Below are 15,808 nucleotides of genomic sequence, written 5' to 3'. Positions count from 1 at the left end.
ACTTACTGATTAAAAATATAAAAGTTCAGCTGAAATATTGGCAGTTTAATTTTGTTTTACTTTCAAGGTAGGTTGATAAGTCTTTAGTCCCTTTTATATTGTTTTTTTTTTTTTTTTTTTTTTTTTTTTGCTTTATACTTATTTTATTTTCCTTAATTTAAAGTTAATATTGTTTAACTTAATTGTGTTTATTAACATTTAACTATTTACAAACTAATTTTAATATTTTTGCTCTGGAAAATTTATTTTTTATAATAGCGTATCTAAGAAATACGCGCGACCGTTCTTGTTGGTGCAGAAGGCGCGCCCGCTGGAAGGTTAATATATCAGTGTTAATTGTATCATATATAACAGTAAAAAAATGTTTTGAACTTCTCATTATTTATAAGACTTTTAATTAATGTGCCTTTGCCATAAAAACCATGAAGTTGTGTCACTTTTACCCTTCAAATATAATAGAATTAAGAGAAAATAGCTCAGTACTAATAGAGACAGAATAATAATTAGATTGGGGTAACAAAAGATGGCTGACACAATTCTTACAGCTATTGATAAAGAAGAGTACGAACAGATTTGCAGTAAAAATACATTATGCAAGAGATGTAAGGATGTGAGCAATACAGGAAAGATTGAATTACATGTTGCCAGTCTTGACTACAAAACATAACAACCAGAGCACAATTTCAAGGTAAGAGCTTTTGTAAATGATAATTATCACTTCATATCTACTAGACATCATACAGAAATCAGGCACAATATTTTTACCATGAATTGATAACATAACTCATTTGGATTGCAAAAAATGATACTACAATGCTTAATTATTTCAAACATTGTGAAAATATCAAGAATTTTTTTCCATTACATTCTTTCCTTCAAAATTTTAAATACATATATTTACTGCATACATTCTTTATGACAATTATACTTCAAAACTGACAGAAAAATACTGTGAAATGTATACAGTCAGTATTCTAGACATTAGTCTTAAAATTATATGCTAAACATAATTTTAAAATGGTAAAATCCATAGAGTTTATAAATAAAAACTTATAGCAAACAAAATTTGAAAAGTTTTTTAATGAGTAAAAGGGATCAAATGATTAAAAAACATGATACTGGACATTATTTATTATGCCAAATTCTTTCAGTTTTAAACAGAAAAGAAAATTTTTACCATATACATCAGCTCCGTGGTCTTCAATCACATCTAAACAAGCACCATCGCTAATGTCCCAAACTCTTATCGTGGAATCCCAGCTCCCTGATATGACAACATTTGGAAGTTCTGGACACCACAGTAAACCTCTGGTATAGTTTGTATGACCCTCGAGGATCCTGACAGCTATTCCACGGGCATAGTGCCAAACCCGAACAGAGCTGTGAACACACATTTTATCTGAAACCATACAGAACAAAGTTGTTGCTGCAAGAATGATAAGTTACAATCTTTTACTCATTAAAAATGTTAATAATATAAAATATTTAATATTTTTATAAAATAACTAACACATGTGTTTAAAAAATTTCACACAAGATTTTGCTGTGCTTACCAATCATCAGAAGTGCTACATAATATTCCATCTTTCAATGGAGACCATTTCACTCGAAAAGCTTTTCCCTCATGACCTATGTATCACACAGAAATGAAACAAACTATCAATGAAATGGTTTTAAAATATACTGCACATGAATAAATGCTATGCAATTACGGAACAAGTACGTTTTTAAATAAGTTCAAAAAACAGAAAATACTACTAGATTTATTTTTTCTCCAAAACAAATCTGTAACACTTGCTACAGAAATACTATCTTTTGATAGCTATTCAAGCTCTTTTATAAATCTAGTTCAAATAGTTGCAAGAAGTAATGCATTCTACCGAAGAGTCACTCTGAGGAGAAGTCCTAATTTAGTAATCAACCAGCAGGATTTCTGAAGTACAGTCAATTCTAGCTAAGTCTACCATGTAAAAAACCAGCCATTCATTTGGGACAGATTAAAGAAAAAAATCCCTCCCCTCACAAAAACATAAACTATTTGCTTAATACAACATGCTATTCAGTATGGCTAATGTCAGATTGGGAAAACATCTCTCATTGTATGTTTCAGCATCTAGAACACAGGTTCTCAACTTTTTCTGACCACTGCCTCTTACACAAGTAAGAAAAAATTCCAATGCCCCTTCTTCCAGAATAGTTAATTTTACCAACTATTAAAATATTTTTGCATATTATCTATACCTATTTTATCTGCCTATCTATCATAAACCACAAAGTAGAAATGAATTGTAATGATCATCAAAATTAGCAAAAAACATTTTTATTAAAAATTTAAAAATAAAGACAAAATCAATTACAAATAAAAAAAAAATTGTTTGAGACTGGTAAAGTTTTAGGAATTTCTTCTTAATGTTGGGTTTCAGTTTCATTAACATTATCCACAAATTGCCACATTCAGCGACGTGCAGTCTGTTCCTTTTCTAGCTACTGTATATAGTTCTTCACTTTTATTCTGTTAAATTAAGCACCAAGAAACCTAGTGAACTGCTAAGAGAATAATTCCTTAAGTCCACAAACAGCAACGTAAACTCAAGGATTAATTTCCCTTTATTTCACTCAAAATAAGATTAACAGTTGGCCCCCTTTCTTAGAGCATACAGCAAAGCCTCCACTTGAGTTTAAACTCAAAATGTAAGAAATAAGAACTAACCAATGAACTATCAAATGGCATATAAATATGACATAGCCAAAGGCAAATGTGCACTACTCAGGAATAATCACTCTCTGTCTCGAAGTCAGTTGAACTTGACTTAAATACTATTCTCTTTCTCATCTGCATTGAACGCACTAGTAAAAACTCATTCTGGTAGGGAGTTGTAATCTGAAGCTAGGAAAGACAGGAAAGGTGAACTAAATTAAAATAGCTGTTATATGCTTAGTCAAATATGATGAAGGATACACAATTAAGGAATGCTGCAAGGAGACGATATCAAAGAACTAGACACCCATCTGTTAAGCAACTGCTTAATCTACTTCATGATGTGATTAGGTCTCTTACTAGGTCACACGCACAAAAGGACTGGACTAACTATCTCAATTCATTCTTTACAGATGATAACTCAATCTGGAGAGCTGCTTCTATAGAATCCATTACAACAAAACTGAAAAAGGCAGAACTTTAGCATTGCATCTGGAATCTTAGTTTTGCACAAACAACATTCAATGATATTACAACAGAACACAGAGTCTCTGACTTTCATTCCAATTCCACAGTCACAAATAGAATGATTAAAATGTTGTCTCATAAGATGATTTTCCAAATTGTCCCTTTGAAAATATGCATGCCTCAGCCTCATACACCTGTCTTCCCAGTACTGCACATTATTCTAAAATGAGTTTCATTAGATTGTACACCCTCAACCAAATAATAATAATAATAATAATAATTACACTGTTTCTCCAATGTGTAGAAAACTCATGAAAACCAGGAATCAAGTTTTTATGTTCTTGTAAGTGCTGGGTTACCCAGGTTAGAAGATGACTGATTACATCAGCTACTTGCAAAAGCCAAGTACTCTCCATTCCCCACATATCTATGTGCCACAACTCTATTTGCTTATATAACCAAAGCATTGTACTTACTTTTTGATTTATTTACATTTTCAATATCAATTGCGTTGTGTAACTATAATTATACAATTGCCTTGTAATACAGTGCAAAGTACAAAATCCAGACATCCACTATCCGGACCTCCAGATATCAACTAAATATTTAATACATAAAATAAACTATTAAAACAATCCCCTCCTTACGAAATTTAGGAATGGAGAATATAACAAAAGGAAGCAAGTGTTCTGTAAATGGGACTTTTCTCCAGACTGAACGAGATTCCTGCCTGTCATTTTCTAATACCTGCATGGCCAATAACAATACAGTGACTTTCAATGTAGCGATATTGGCCTGGATTTCACTTTCAACCCTTGAGTGGCTGTGGGTGTGCCAGGGCCAGCACTGTGCATTTTGCCGCTTATAGTTATCTCTTTGGGTCCTAAATTCTCCTGCCTATCACCTCCCTTAATTCTAGTGCCCATTGCCTCTCATAAACCAAAAATTTTGCCCTTCTTAATTTTTTCGTAATCATTGCTCCACTAAATCCTAAAGTTTTGTGTCTCCTAAATTCTGACACCCTGTGTGGCTACACTGGTTGCACCTGCTCTATGGGGGTTAGCATTTTTTAAATCTGATCTAAACAGTAAGCCCCAAAATTTTCATGTCTACATGTCATCTTACAAGATTTAAACTGGTGATATAAAAAAGAAAAATCCAGAATCACCGATATCCCAATGATTCAAGATCTTGGAATTTATAAGCCGTATATAAAATGCATCTGGTTTGAATATTTAACATCAGATGTCTATTTATAGCATAAAACTATAGAAATAAGGATCAGATTACAGTAACACTATCAAAAATATTTCAGTTAAAGGAAGTAAAAATTAAGAACTTAACAAGCTCCAAAAAGTTAACTTACTCTGACAAAGTATTTACTACAAAATCATCCTCTCTTACCAGATAACACTTTCAAAGGCTGATCAGTGCCACTTCCAACATAAAAAATTCTGATAAGCCCATCTTCACAGGCAGTTGCGATAATATTTCTAAGACAAAAAAGTAAAAGCACTTGTATTCATTTTCTTTTAATGAAGAAATTAAATTATTAAAAATACATCTGACAAAATTTCTTGAGCTCAACAAAACACAACGAATAAAGAATGACAAATAAAATTTTCTGACATTAAATGAAAAGTTTCAGAAATATAAAAGGCTTATAAAAGCTTTATAAACACAAGCATATCACACAGTTCTGCTGTTGCTTCTTGCATAATGAGGTAGAAAGCAGCATTCAAAAGGTCGCATGCATAACTACAGATGAGAAAACAGATGTATTTGTCACCAGCCAAAACCTTTGGCACCTGTGTTGAAAAAATGCATTTATGCTTAGTTGTGCACTAAATCCAAAAATGATTCAGAATCAAACGATCTTACAAATTTTTCGCTCATCTTCAATCTCTTGAAACTACTTTTGGGCATCTGCAATGCATTTGTCCCTCTTCCACAAAGGTATTACGATAAAAAATGTCTTTGCTTTAAAGCCAAACTGAATATGTATACAGTTTTTCCTCTCTCACTAATATTTAATGCTTCTTTAAATATAATATCCTTTGAAAACAGTGAATATATCATATTTCTAATAATAAATTAAGGAAGCATTTTACAGGGTTGTTCACACATCATAAAATAATTTAAAGTGTGAAGTCAAAAAATTGCTGTACATTTTTCTTAAAAAAATTCACTTTACATACTTCTAATCTCTGGCACTTTCACCATAATACATTGAAATGTCACATATACAACTCCTACGCAATGAAAATATACAAAATTGTTTACAAAACCCAAACCCATTTTACTGGGATTTAAAGAACAGATGCAAACTAAAGTCATCGTAGTTACATTTCAGTTTTAATTGATTAACATTACCCATAAAGCTGGAATTCCATCTTCAAGTTAGTGACATTTTATCAATTTATAATCAATTTCAATTAATATAATTATAAGCAATTTTAATCACTAAAATTCATTATAATAATTAATTATAATCAGTTTTTAATGTGCTGTAAAAAAGTAAATTTGATTGTGATAGAACAGTTTGAAGAAAGCTTTCAATTAACTAAAATGGTTAATTTTTAAGAAATTCATATAATGTACTCAACACATTTATTCAGTTCCACAAATATTTGTCACCCAGCCTTGCAGATATGCATAAATACCAAATATGAAATTGGTGAGAGAGAAACTGAGAGATTCTAATGCAAAGGTGTTATGCAGATCAGTATATTAAAAAATTTAATTATTACAATAGGAATAAAAATACTGGACCCAAAACTATTTCCACAAAAGTTTGACATTAAAACTTAGGTTCTGAGATGGAGTCAAGCAGTTTAAATAAACAAAAAGGATCAACAAATGCATATAGACTTAAAAACATTTGATTGAACATCTTTCCCAATGACTCATTTTCAGTTAATACTGATATGGAATACTTTAAAATATTTTAAATGAAAATCACATAAAAACTGAAACATACAGGGTGATTTTAATTAAAGTTGCAATTTCAAAATTCTCCAACATTAAAACTACTGGTCAGAATAACTTGATATTTTACCAGAACAATCATGAGACAATAGAATTTTGTTTGGCAAAGAAAGAAAATAGTTAAAAAATGTACCGATAGATGTTGCTATCAGGAATAATGTCTAAATGGATTCATTAAGCACAGGAATGTTGTCAGCCCAAAGGAAACAATAAACTCTAAGGGCTTATGACAAATTTATTAGCGAAAAGATGGGAATACATCTTTACAACAAAAACAATGGTTGTGGCAAGAGAAAAAGAGGAGTTTCATGAAACAAACACCTTAAGGATGATTAACGCTTTAGTTGTTCGATATGCCCTCTGGCTTGTTCTGCTACTAGTTGGAAGCACAAAACTCTATGTTTCACAGCAAATCGGAGGGTATCTCTGTTGATGCTATGAATATGGTGCGAGATGCTTGCCTTCACATTGGTCACATTTGCAATCCACCCGTTCATCATTCTTTAGGTATCCCCCAAAGCCAAAAATCACACAGGTTCAAGTCAGGGGAATGTGGCAGCCACACTGTTGAAAAATAGCAGCTTATGATTCTATCATCTCCAAAATGAGGATTTGCAGCTGTTTAACAGGAGCAGCAATGTGCAGAGAAGCACTATCTTGCATGACTATTGGTGCAATCCAAGCACTGACACTGCTGAAGTGCTGGATAGACATGGTTAAGCAACAGTGCTTCATACTGCTTGCGAGTAACTGTGCAGGTAACGGTACCCGCAGGTGAGATCTCGAAGAAGAACGGCCCGATGACAAATGCTACCATTATTCTGCACCACACAGTGACCTTTTAAGACTGATGGTAATGGCTGTAGTGGAAATGGGATTCTCTGTCACCCACATCCTGCAGCATCTCATACTTACAGAAACTTGCAAATGGTAATGGGCTTCACCAGACCTGAGAATGTTCCATTCCATCCCTTATCCACTTCCGTCTGGGCAAGAAATCATAGTGCAAAAGATTCCAGGTCACAAAGTAGCAACTGTTGCACATTAGTTATCTTGTACAGATAATACCACAAGATGTTCCCACAGGACTTTATGCACTGTGCTGATAGGCATATCTAACATTCATCCAATTCTCTGTGCACTGCTGATTCTTGCATCATTGTTTGTCTGTTCTTGTATCGTTGTGGCCATATCTTCCACTGCAATCGACAAAACTGGTTTTCGTCCTCTATCTTGTATTATGTCAAATGAACCAGTCTCTTTGAATTTATATACCATTTTCCACAGACCATAAGTGGCCATTGGGCCAGATTTTATGCCTATTAATGTCCATAACTTCCTGATAGCCAGTTACGCACAGTCGCCGTTCTGACAGAAAACCTTCACATGCAGAGTGTGATCCGTTGTTATCATGATGAAGTACTCAGGCAAAGCATTATGTGTTCGTCTAGTGCTCTGCATAAGTCTGCAGTGCTCATGTCACATCTTAGTAATTTGCACACTTTTACAACTGCAGTGTGAACCATGAGAGCACCATCTATCGGCATATTTTGAAATTATTTTTTTCCTTTGCCAAACAAAATTCCATTGCCTCATGATTGTATTGGTGAAATGATTGTATTGGTATGAAAGGATTGGTGAAATATCAAGTCATTTTTACCTGTAATTTTAATGTTAAAGCGTTTTGAAATCGTAACTTTAATTATAATCACCCTGTACTTGGGGATTTCAATAACAATAAATTAAAAATATTTAGTAATAATTTTTAACTATGACCCAAGAAACTAGATAGTGTTACAATGTTTTCACTTTTACATTTTCCTGACATCAATCTGTACCCATATATATTAATTTCCTAACATAATTTCCCCCACCAATGGCAGGGCAGTGAAGTCTCTGTACATTGGTAGTTCAATGTGGGGTTTAAATCCTGATGAACCGGCTGGCTGCATTGCCATGTGTGATGTGGATATGAGTCAGTTTCCTTGAGTCTTCCATGAAGGCATCCTTTCTCTTAGGCACATAGCCCTCGAGTGCTTTGCCGTAATTAAAAACAAACCAACCTAATATAGTTAAATAGTGGCACAGACTGATGACAGTAAAATTGAAGCAGCATTTAAGTGACAGAAAGAGTCAGAGGTAGAAACGGTGCATAGCAACGAAATGGCATATTTTTTTTTAAATTTCTAATTTAGTATGTTGAAGATGTACATGATAATTCGAACTGTTTATTAATTCAGAGCTTGAAAAACCACAGCAAAGAATTTATTAATCAAAGATTGATGTTTTAGCCATAAAATGAGGGCAATTCATTTATGTTTCAAATATTTGTTACTTTATAATTTAAGAATATACAACTTTTGAATTACTGGGAAAAGTGATAATTCTTTCAAGAGAACACTATTATGTTTTGATCGTACTTTATCATGTTTCCATCAGCCACTAGGGTAAGAGCTCAGGAGAGTAAACAAAAATAAGCACCAGAAAAGTCTACTCAGTATTTTGCCAATAAAGGATGTATATAAAATTTTCTCAGAGATCTGACAGATGCTATCCTGGAGAGAGGTCAGTTCAAATTAACACCAATAATAAAATAGTGCTTTTCAGAATGATATCATTAAGAATATTAGACTTATAGGATGCATACATCAATTTTCAGTTTTTCTGAAATATCTTTGATAGTCAAGGCCAATCAATATACATGCACTATACTCCCTAAGTTGAAATCTTTAAAAGACAATCATAATTAAATTGGAAATACATGTCACTTTCTGAAGTATAGAAATCCTAACAGTGAGTTAAGTTGTTTGCCCGTGATATAACAATGTACAAATTCATTCATAAAGAAAATTCTAAATGAAGTGAAAAAATTCTGTGTGAAACTTCAAAGGACTAGAATCTAGACCACAAATGAAGTAAATGAATTGAGACTGAATTAAAATATATATATATATATATATATATATTGCAAACACTATATCATCAACAATGCCATAACACATTTGAGTAAAACTTGTTTTATAAATACGAACATATAATGACAATAGAGAATCAACATAAACAGCCTAATAGCTACAAAATTTATATAAACTTCATTACACAGTGAAATCATTGAAAGACATTCCTTTAAGAATTAGCACAGAATAAAAAATATTACCAGCATATTCTTATCATACTAAGATAATTTACTCTGATAAATATTATAATGATTATTAGAAGAAAACTGAAATAAAGAAATAATATAACCTATGAACTCATTTACTTAAAAAAATAGTAATGTAAAAGTGTTCACTGAAAAAGCAATTAGCAGTTATATAGGTAATATTAGTATATTTACTCATTATTTGGATTCCAATCACATCCATATACGGCAGATGGATGTTTAAAAACTTGCAATAACTTGCCTTCTATCTGGTGAACCATGCTACATGCAAAATCATACACATGAGAAATGGTAAAATGCATCCATTAAACACATACATTAATTACAGAACGTTTCAATAATAAATTATATTGCCAGCAGTGTATAAAATTGTACAAGAACTACAGCAGCATATAAAAAGGAAATAAATATACCAATATTGTCAAGACATACAATCAAAGATGCTTAAGATTATCACTTAAAAAACTGTAAAATGGATGACTTATGAAGGGTAATCACATATCAGACACAATAAAATAAACATCTAATGTGAAATTAGTAGAATGAACACCAATTTAAGTATTAAAAAATGTATAGGATTAGAAATAAAATCAAAAGTCAAAAAAATTTAAATCTTAAAGTTGATATCCAGAGGATTTTGACCCTTATGCAGTAGCATATGTTTACTTATTTTTATAAGGCTTTAGCTGCAGTTTACGTCAAATGTTAGAGGTATCTAAAATGGTTTCCATTAAGTAATATATTGTCAAACAGAGTAATTTTAAATCCTTTCATCTAACAATAAAGCTATAAATATTTAATATTAACATAATTTAAATATTGGCACTTGTTTAATACAATGTAATCTGTATAGATGAAAAAGACCAATTACATTTGCTAGCTAGAAACTGACCAATGCCTATTCAATATACAGCAGTATTAAGACAGAAGCTTAAGCAACAGTGTGAATTGTATATAAGTATGAAGCTTAGATGTGTGGTAATTAAATTTTACCACTCATTGATTATAACCCTATCTTATTATCTATATCTGATGCACATATACTTAATAATGCAATATAAATAGTTTATAAATATGTGCTTCATAAGCAAACTGGAATTAAAAAAACTCGGTACAGATGCATTATTTAGGATCATTTACAACTATACCATGAAAAACACAGATCTCATGATTTGCATTTGATTAACTATAAAAAAATGGCAAAATCTTTACTGTTTTCTGCATTCATTACATTTCATATACAGTACAAAGTCCGTAATCCGGACGTCCATAATCCGGAATGATTTATAATCCGGACCTCAAAGCCACAAACCTTTTTTTTGTATGCTTTACGCATGCGTATAATGCGTTTACGCATGCGCATGTAACGTAGAGCAGACGATAGCCACAAATTTGGTTTTTGGACATCGCAAACTAAAGGTGAAATTTTTTCAGTTATTGGTCTTCGTAAAGAAATGTGGAGAAGCGGTAATAAATGAAGATGATATAACAGAAGTTTTCCATTGCAACAACAATGCCCCAATCATCAATCAATTAACGGACGGCGAAATCTATAGTATGTTTCTAGATCCAGAAAATACCACTTCCGATAGTGAAGAAAGTGACAGAGAGGTTATTGAAAACAAAAAAATTTCGATCGACAAGTTAGTCGGTATTCTCGACACAGCAATTACAGGACTTGAACAGTGGAACTTTGTAACTGAACAAGAAATTATGTCTGTTTATAGAATTAAAGAGAAAGTATTAGCACAAAAAATGAAGCAACTTAAATAACTTACCTTGAAAGAAATGTTTAATAAAGTAAACAAATAAATATTAAGCTTTTTTTTTTTTTTGTAAATTTTGATACCCTTTAGATCATAATTCCTCTTTATTGCATAAATTACGGCTTCATATTTTTAATTGTATAATTTCTGCATGCCATCTTACCAGATTTAAATTGATGATCTATAATCCGGAAAAACGAAAAGTAAGAATACAGGGGCAAGTCTATTTAATGCTAAGTAAATGGCTATCTCGCTAAACTGCCGAGATATCGGCAAGCTGGTGATCGTTTTGGCGACTAATTTTTGTCCCCAAATTTTGAGAAAAATCGCCAAAAGTCACCAAAATTGGCGACATTTTGGTCCCATATAACTGTAATGGATATTGTAATGGAATAACTGTTATTGATTCTTTATGTAACTGTGACTGCATCTGACCCTCATATGCTTTCCAGTAATTTTGAGGAGTACTAGAGATTTCTCGGTAGTCAGGACAAAACTATATAAGACTGGAGATAGCATCACTTTCTCGGTTGTTAGTTCAGAGCTGAATTTAAGGTGTTTAGATATCCATGAAAGCTTCACCTTTTAGATGCGCTTTGCATTGCACTATGTCTAATGTTCTTAGTAGTTTGAAGTGTAACTACTGATTGTACTGTGAAGTGTTTATGACTATTTGCATGGGAAGTTCTAGAGATGTGAAGTTTTCTTTTGGTGAAATCTATTTTATCAAACTATCATCAGTTCTGTATTCATTCAACCTATTATGAACCTATACAGATGTAAAAGTATTAATAGGAAACTAGTAAATCTCATAAAAGCAGTCATAAATAAGAGCAAATATGCAAAGGTCAACACCTAGCTGTGTAATATCCATGATTTTCATTTTATTGAGCATTAATTTGAATTCAGAATGTGCATGCATAGTAATCATGACAGCATGCACAGCAGTATCAAGACCTTAATGCACCAATAAAAATTCAGAAAATGGTGTCTTTTTGGCCAACTTTTTTCTTCTTTACTTTAACTGAAAACTGCAGTGCATATATTTTTCTGCATTCAACTGGGGGGGGGGAACCCTTGAACAAATTTACTCAAATGGACGTATGGATCCATTTGAGTATCCATTTATTCGTAGGATCCATTTATTTGTACTCAAATGGATGGAATTTAACTTGCCGTACCTGAGTTAACTTGACTGAGTGAACTAAGAGGTTAATATATAATATTAGATTAAAAAATAATATGCTCTGGTTCATTTTTGACTTATGCAGTTGGGAAGGAGGAGATTTCACACACATATCACATCTGGCTTTAAATTTCATGACAAATAATGAGTAAGTATTAGTCACAAGGAAAATGTGGACATCGCCAATTTTTGAATGAGACAAGAAGTTTTTGACAACACTTGATAAAATGAAGATCTTTTTAGATATTACAAAGTACAGTAATGGAAGAATAATTTTCCAAATTTACTGCCCAATTAAGTGGCAGCGATTCATAAGCATAACTATTTAAAGGATGCAGCCCCTTCTCACTGTCACTAAAGGAGCTTCTTTTGGCTTATACCATGACCTTTTTTTTTGTAACATTATTGTATAGTTCTCATCTCCAGCTGCTATACTGTAGCCCCAGTTACTGTACTGAATTGACTTCTCATCTCCAGTCATAAGCTATTTTAAGAATAAATCTTCCTTATTTTTTCCAACAAAGAACCCCATGCTGAAAACTTAAATAAGCACATTCTGCTCTGTTAAATTATCAGATACCCATTCAAAGCAAAGGCTTGGATATCCAATCTTGTTCAAATGATCTTTAGTGTAGCTTTTGGAATAGTTAGCTTGTTTGATAGTTCCTGTACTGGATAATATGGATTTTTAGTGATAATTTCTTTTATTACATTCTTTTTTTATGGAAGATTTTTTTTTAGTGGCAATGTAAAGATATCTAACCAGAAGAAACATTTCCTTCACAAACCTTATTTGGAGACTACGAACGGGAATCATTACATTTCTCAAATCTTTCACAAAATCACATTATTCAATAAACAAGTTTTTAATATTTTTCTAGTATACATTCTCTATTGTGCTTCTCAAAATTACTATAAAAAACTCTCATGCTCTCGATAAACATTAATCACACGTTTGACATTGCGAAATCACAAAACGCTGATTTAAAAAAAAAAAAAAAAAAAAATCACTTTTTCTGAAGACGAAGAAAACGAATTACACCTGTTATCACTAAAAGATTTAAAATTGATCATCACTAAAAGATTTATAAATTGCAAGATAATATTTATACTCTCGCTCATGTATTAGATGGAAAAATGCAAAGATGTAGTTTTCAATAATAGTCATCCAGAGTTGACACCAATTTTTTAGGCCGCAATTTCCTTGCTTAAACTTCCCAAACCATCATCAGAAACAGCATTCTTTCCACATATAACTCGGATTTTATGAACAGTCTGACTAGAAATTTTCTCCTATTTTTAAAATAAAAGAATGTAATATGACGAAAATAAAATTTAGGTTCTCCATTCTTTTAGCACTGCAATGAAACAAAAATTATGCCCTAACATGCTGGAATTGCGGAATTTGTGCAGAAAAGACTGTACTTTAACATTTGCTTTAATCAAGATCACTTTGTATCAGCAGTAATAAAATAATTAGGAGAAAATGTGTTTTGATTTGATAAACCATGGAACTTTTGCAGCGACCCAATATCAAATGCAGAATAGTTCTTAACACATTAAATGCTATTTTTCTATGACATGATATTAATGTTACCTATTATATTTATTAATTTTGTCATTTGAAAATTACTACTCTATTAAATTTGAAATTCAAACACCCAAATTCACAGTAACTATAAAACAAATTTAAATTCCTCCCATTATCAGCTCGAAGTAACGAGGATGAATGATTAACTGCAGTGAAACTAATGCAAAAGCACAAAATTAAGTATTTTTATTAAAAGGAGTACAATTTAACTTTTATTTCAAAAGAATTTGGGAAGTGTTATTATAAAATCAAAGTTCTTACCACGTTCCATCTCCTCCAGCAGAAGCAATTTTTCGGGCATCCTTCTGATTCCAAGCAACGCAATACACATATGTGCCCTTTTCATGCTGCAATATGATAAATATTATTTCATGATTATTTACATATGTTTATTAAAACATGTCACTTTATTATTTCAAACATCATTGTATATACATAGTAACACATAATTATTTCACACAGATACATATATAATAGAATTTCAGAAATGCAATCAGGAATCAAAAATAACATTTTTCATTTTTTTAATTTAATGCTATATGCAACAGGAAATAATCTTTATTTCACTAAGAAAGGAATTCCACATAACCTTACAGTTTTGAATCTTTATTTGCCTATTAAAGAATTTAATTTATTTAATATTTTCACAAATGCAAGAACAGAAGACAAATTTTTAAAAAGTCAATAACTTGATCAATTGATTATAACAAAGTATGCAAGGGCCATCTGCCTTGAGGAGGACTTTTCTAAGGGAAATCATCTTGTATTCATGTTACGTATAAGAAAGACTACAGAAACTCTAGGCAGCTTTTCTATTTGGAGGAAATTACATCCAAGACACATTACTGGTGCTCTGCAGTTTTAGCCATCTAACCACTGATGGAAACAGAGCTGAAAAGTTACTAAAATTAAGGATATGTTAAGGCTATTAATTACATTATATTCAAAAGTTATTAATGTTATTTATTTCTTAGGAATAACATCATTATTTCGGATCTAGATACAAATTGCATATTAATTAGCATGAAAAATCAGACATGCAGACATAAAGTACATGTTATCGTTAACGCATGGAATACATAGTTATTTCATGAATTAACTGATCAAGTCAGTTCAAGTATGTAATAAACTCTAATTCCATACTTTAACTGGTTATTCCACAGAATAATACTCCACCCTCCATTAAAACATAAAATAACTGGCATGATTCAGATATTTTAATTAAAGTTTCAAATTCAAAAGGCTGTAAAATAAAGAGAGAGCCACTGGTCAGAAATAGCGCATTATTTTCAACCCATTATAAAATGTTATGTAATAATAATGATATTAACTTTTATGTTTCATTTAAGAATATGGAAACTATTACTTCCTTTTACATGTAATATTTTTATAATTAATGATCATTTGCTGAACTTAATGTATACAGATTATCATACCATTTTTTTATCATACTCTCATAAAAATCAATACTTATCATCAATTGTCTTGGAACATGATAATGCAGTGTTATTGAAGAAACAAAATTAAATAATGCATTAGTAAAGTATGTATGATTTGTCCATGAGAATGCAGCGATGTAATGATTCTGCTGACATATCGTGTTTAGAAGACTACGTTTTGGAAGACACAGTTGTTCAGAAGATCGGCAAACTGAATGTTCCTAGAGAAAGAGGAAATTCTAAAGAATGTTTGGAAATTTAAGCTAAGAAGATAAAATTAATATCACATAAATCTCATTCTGAAGCCTGTTCGAGGCTTACAGTCCATGAGGTTACATCATATCTATTTTAGCTGTTATCATGAAAATAACAAAGATAGATTTTAACTGAAAACAAGAATCACATAAAACAGCTATATTCTCGATTCCAGTTGAGCCTATTAAAGAAAAACTAATTAAGATAGAAGAAGTGACGGATATTGTGGAATTGCTTCGGTCGGTTGCTATAGC

At 31.6% G+C, this 15,808-nt stretch overlaps 1 protein-coding gene across 1 annotated transcript in view; it reads right to left on the bottom strand.

Moving 5' to 3' along the window:
• LOC118200694 (WD repeat-containing protein 17-like) overlaps positions 1-15,808 on the bottom strand; it is a 326,195-nt gene that overhangs the window by 157,322 nt on the left and 153,065 nt on the right. Inside the window, exons 8-12 of the mRNA XM_085808418.1 lie at positions 14,122-14,207; positions 9,492-9,578; positions 4,571-4,659; positions 1,554-1,629; positions 1,178-1,380 (exon numbers count right to left, since the gene is read on the bottom strand). Of these exons, the coding sequence (XP_085664544.1) occupies positions 1,178-1,380; positions 1,554-1,629; positions 4,571-4,659; positions 9,492-9,578; positions 14,122-14,207 (541 nt within the window). The remainder of the gene's footprint in view (positions 1-1,177; positions 1,381-1,553; positions 1,630-4,570; positions 4,660-9,491; positions 9,579-14,121; positions 14,208-15,808) is intronic.

The sequence above is a fragment of the Stegodyphus dumicola genome, chromosome X1, assembly GCF_044657685.1.
Source record: "Stegodyphus dumicola isolate Sdum_Otavi_A_Nest chromosome X1, ASM4465768v1".
Classification (NCBI taxonomy): Eukaryota; Metazoa; Arthropoda; class Arachnida; order Araneae; family Eresidae; genus Stegodyphus; species Stegodyphus dumicola.
The sequence above is the reverse complement of the archived record's forward strand: the minus strand, read 5'-3'. Positions and strand labels throughout refer to the sequence as shown.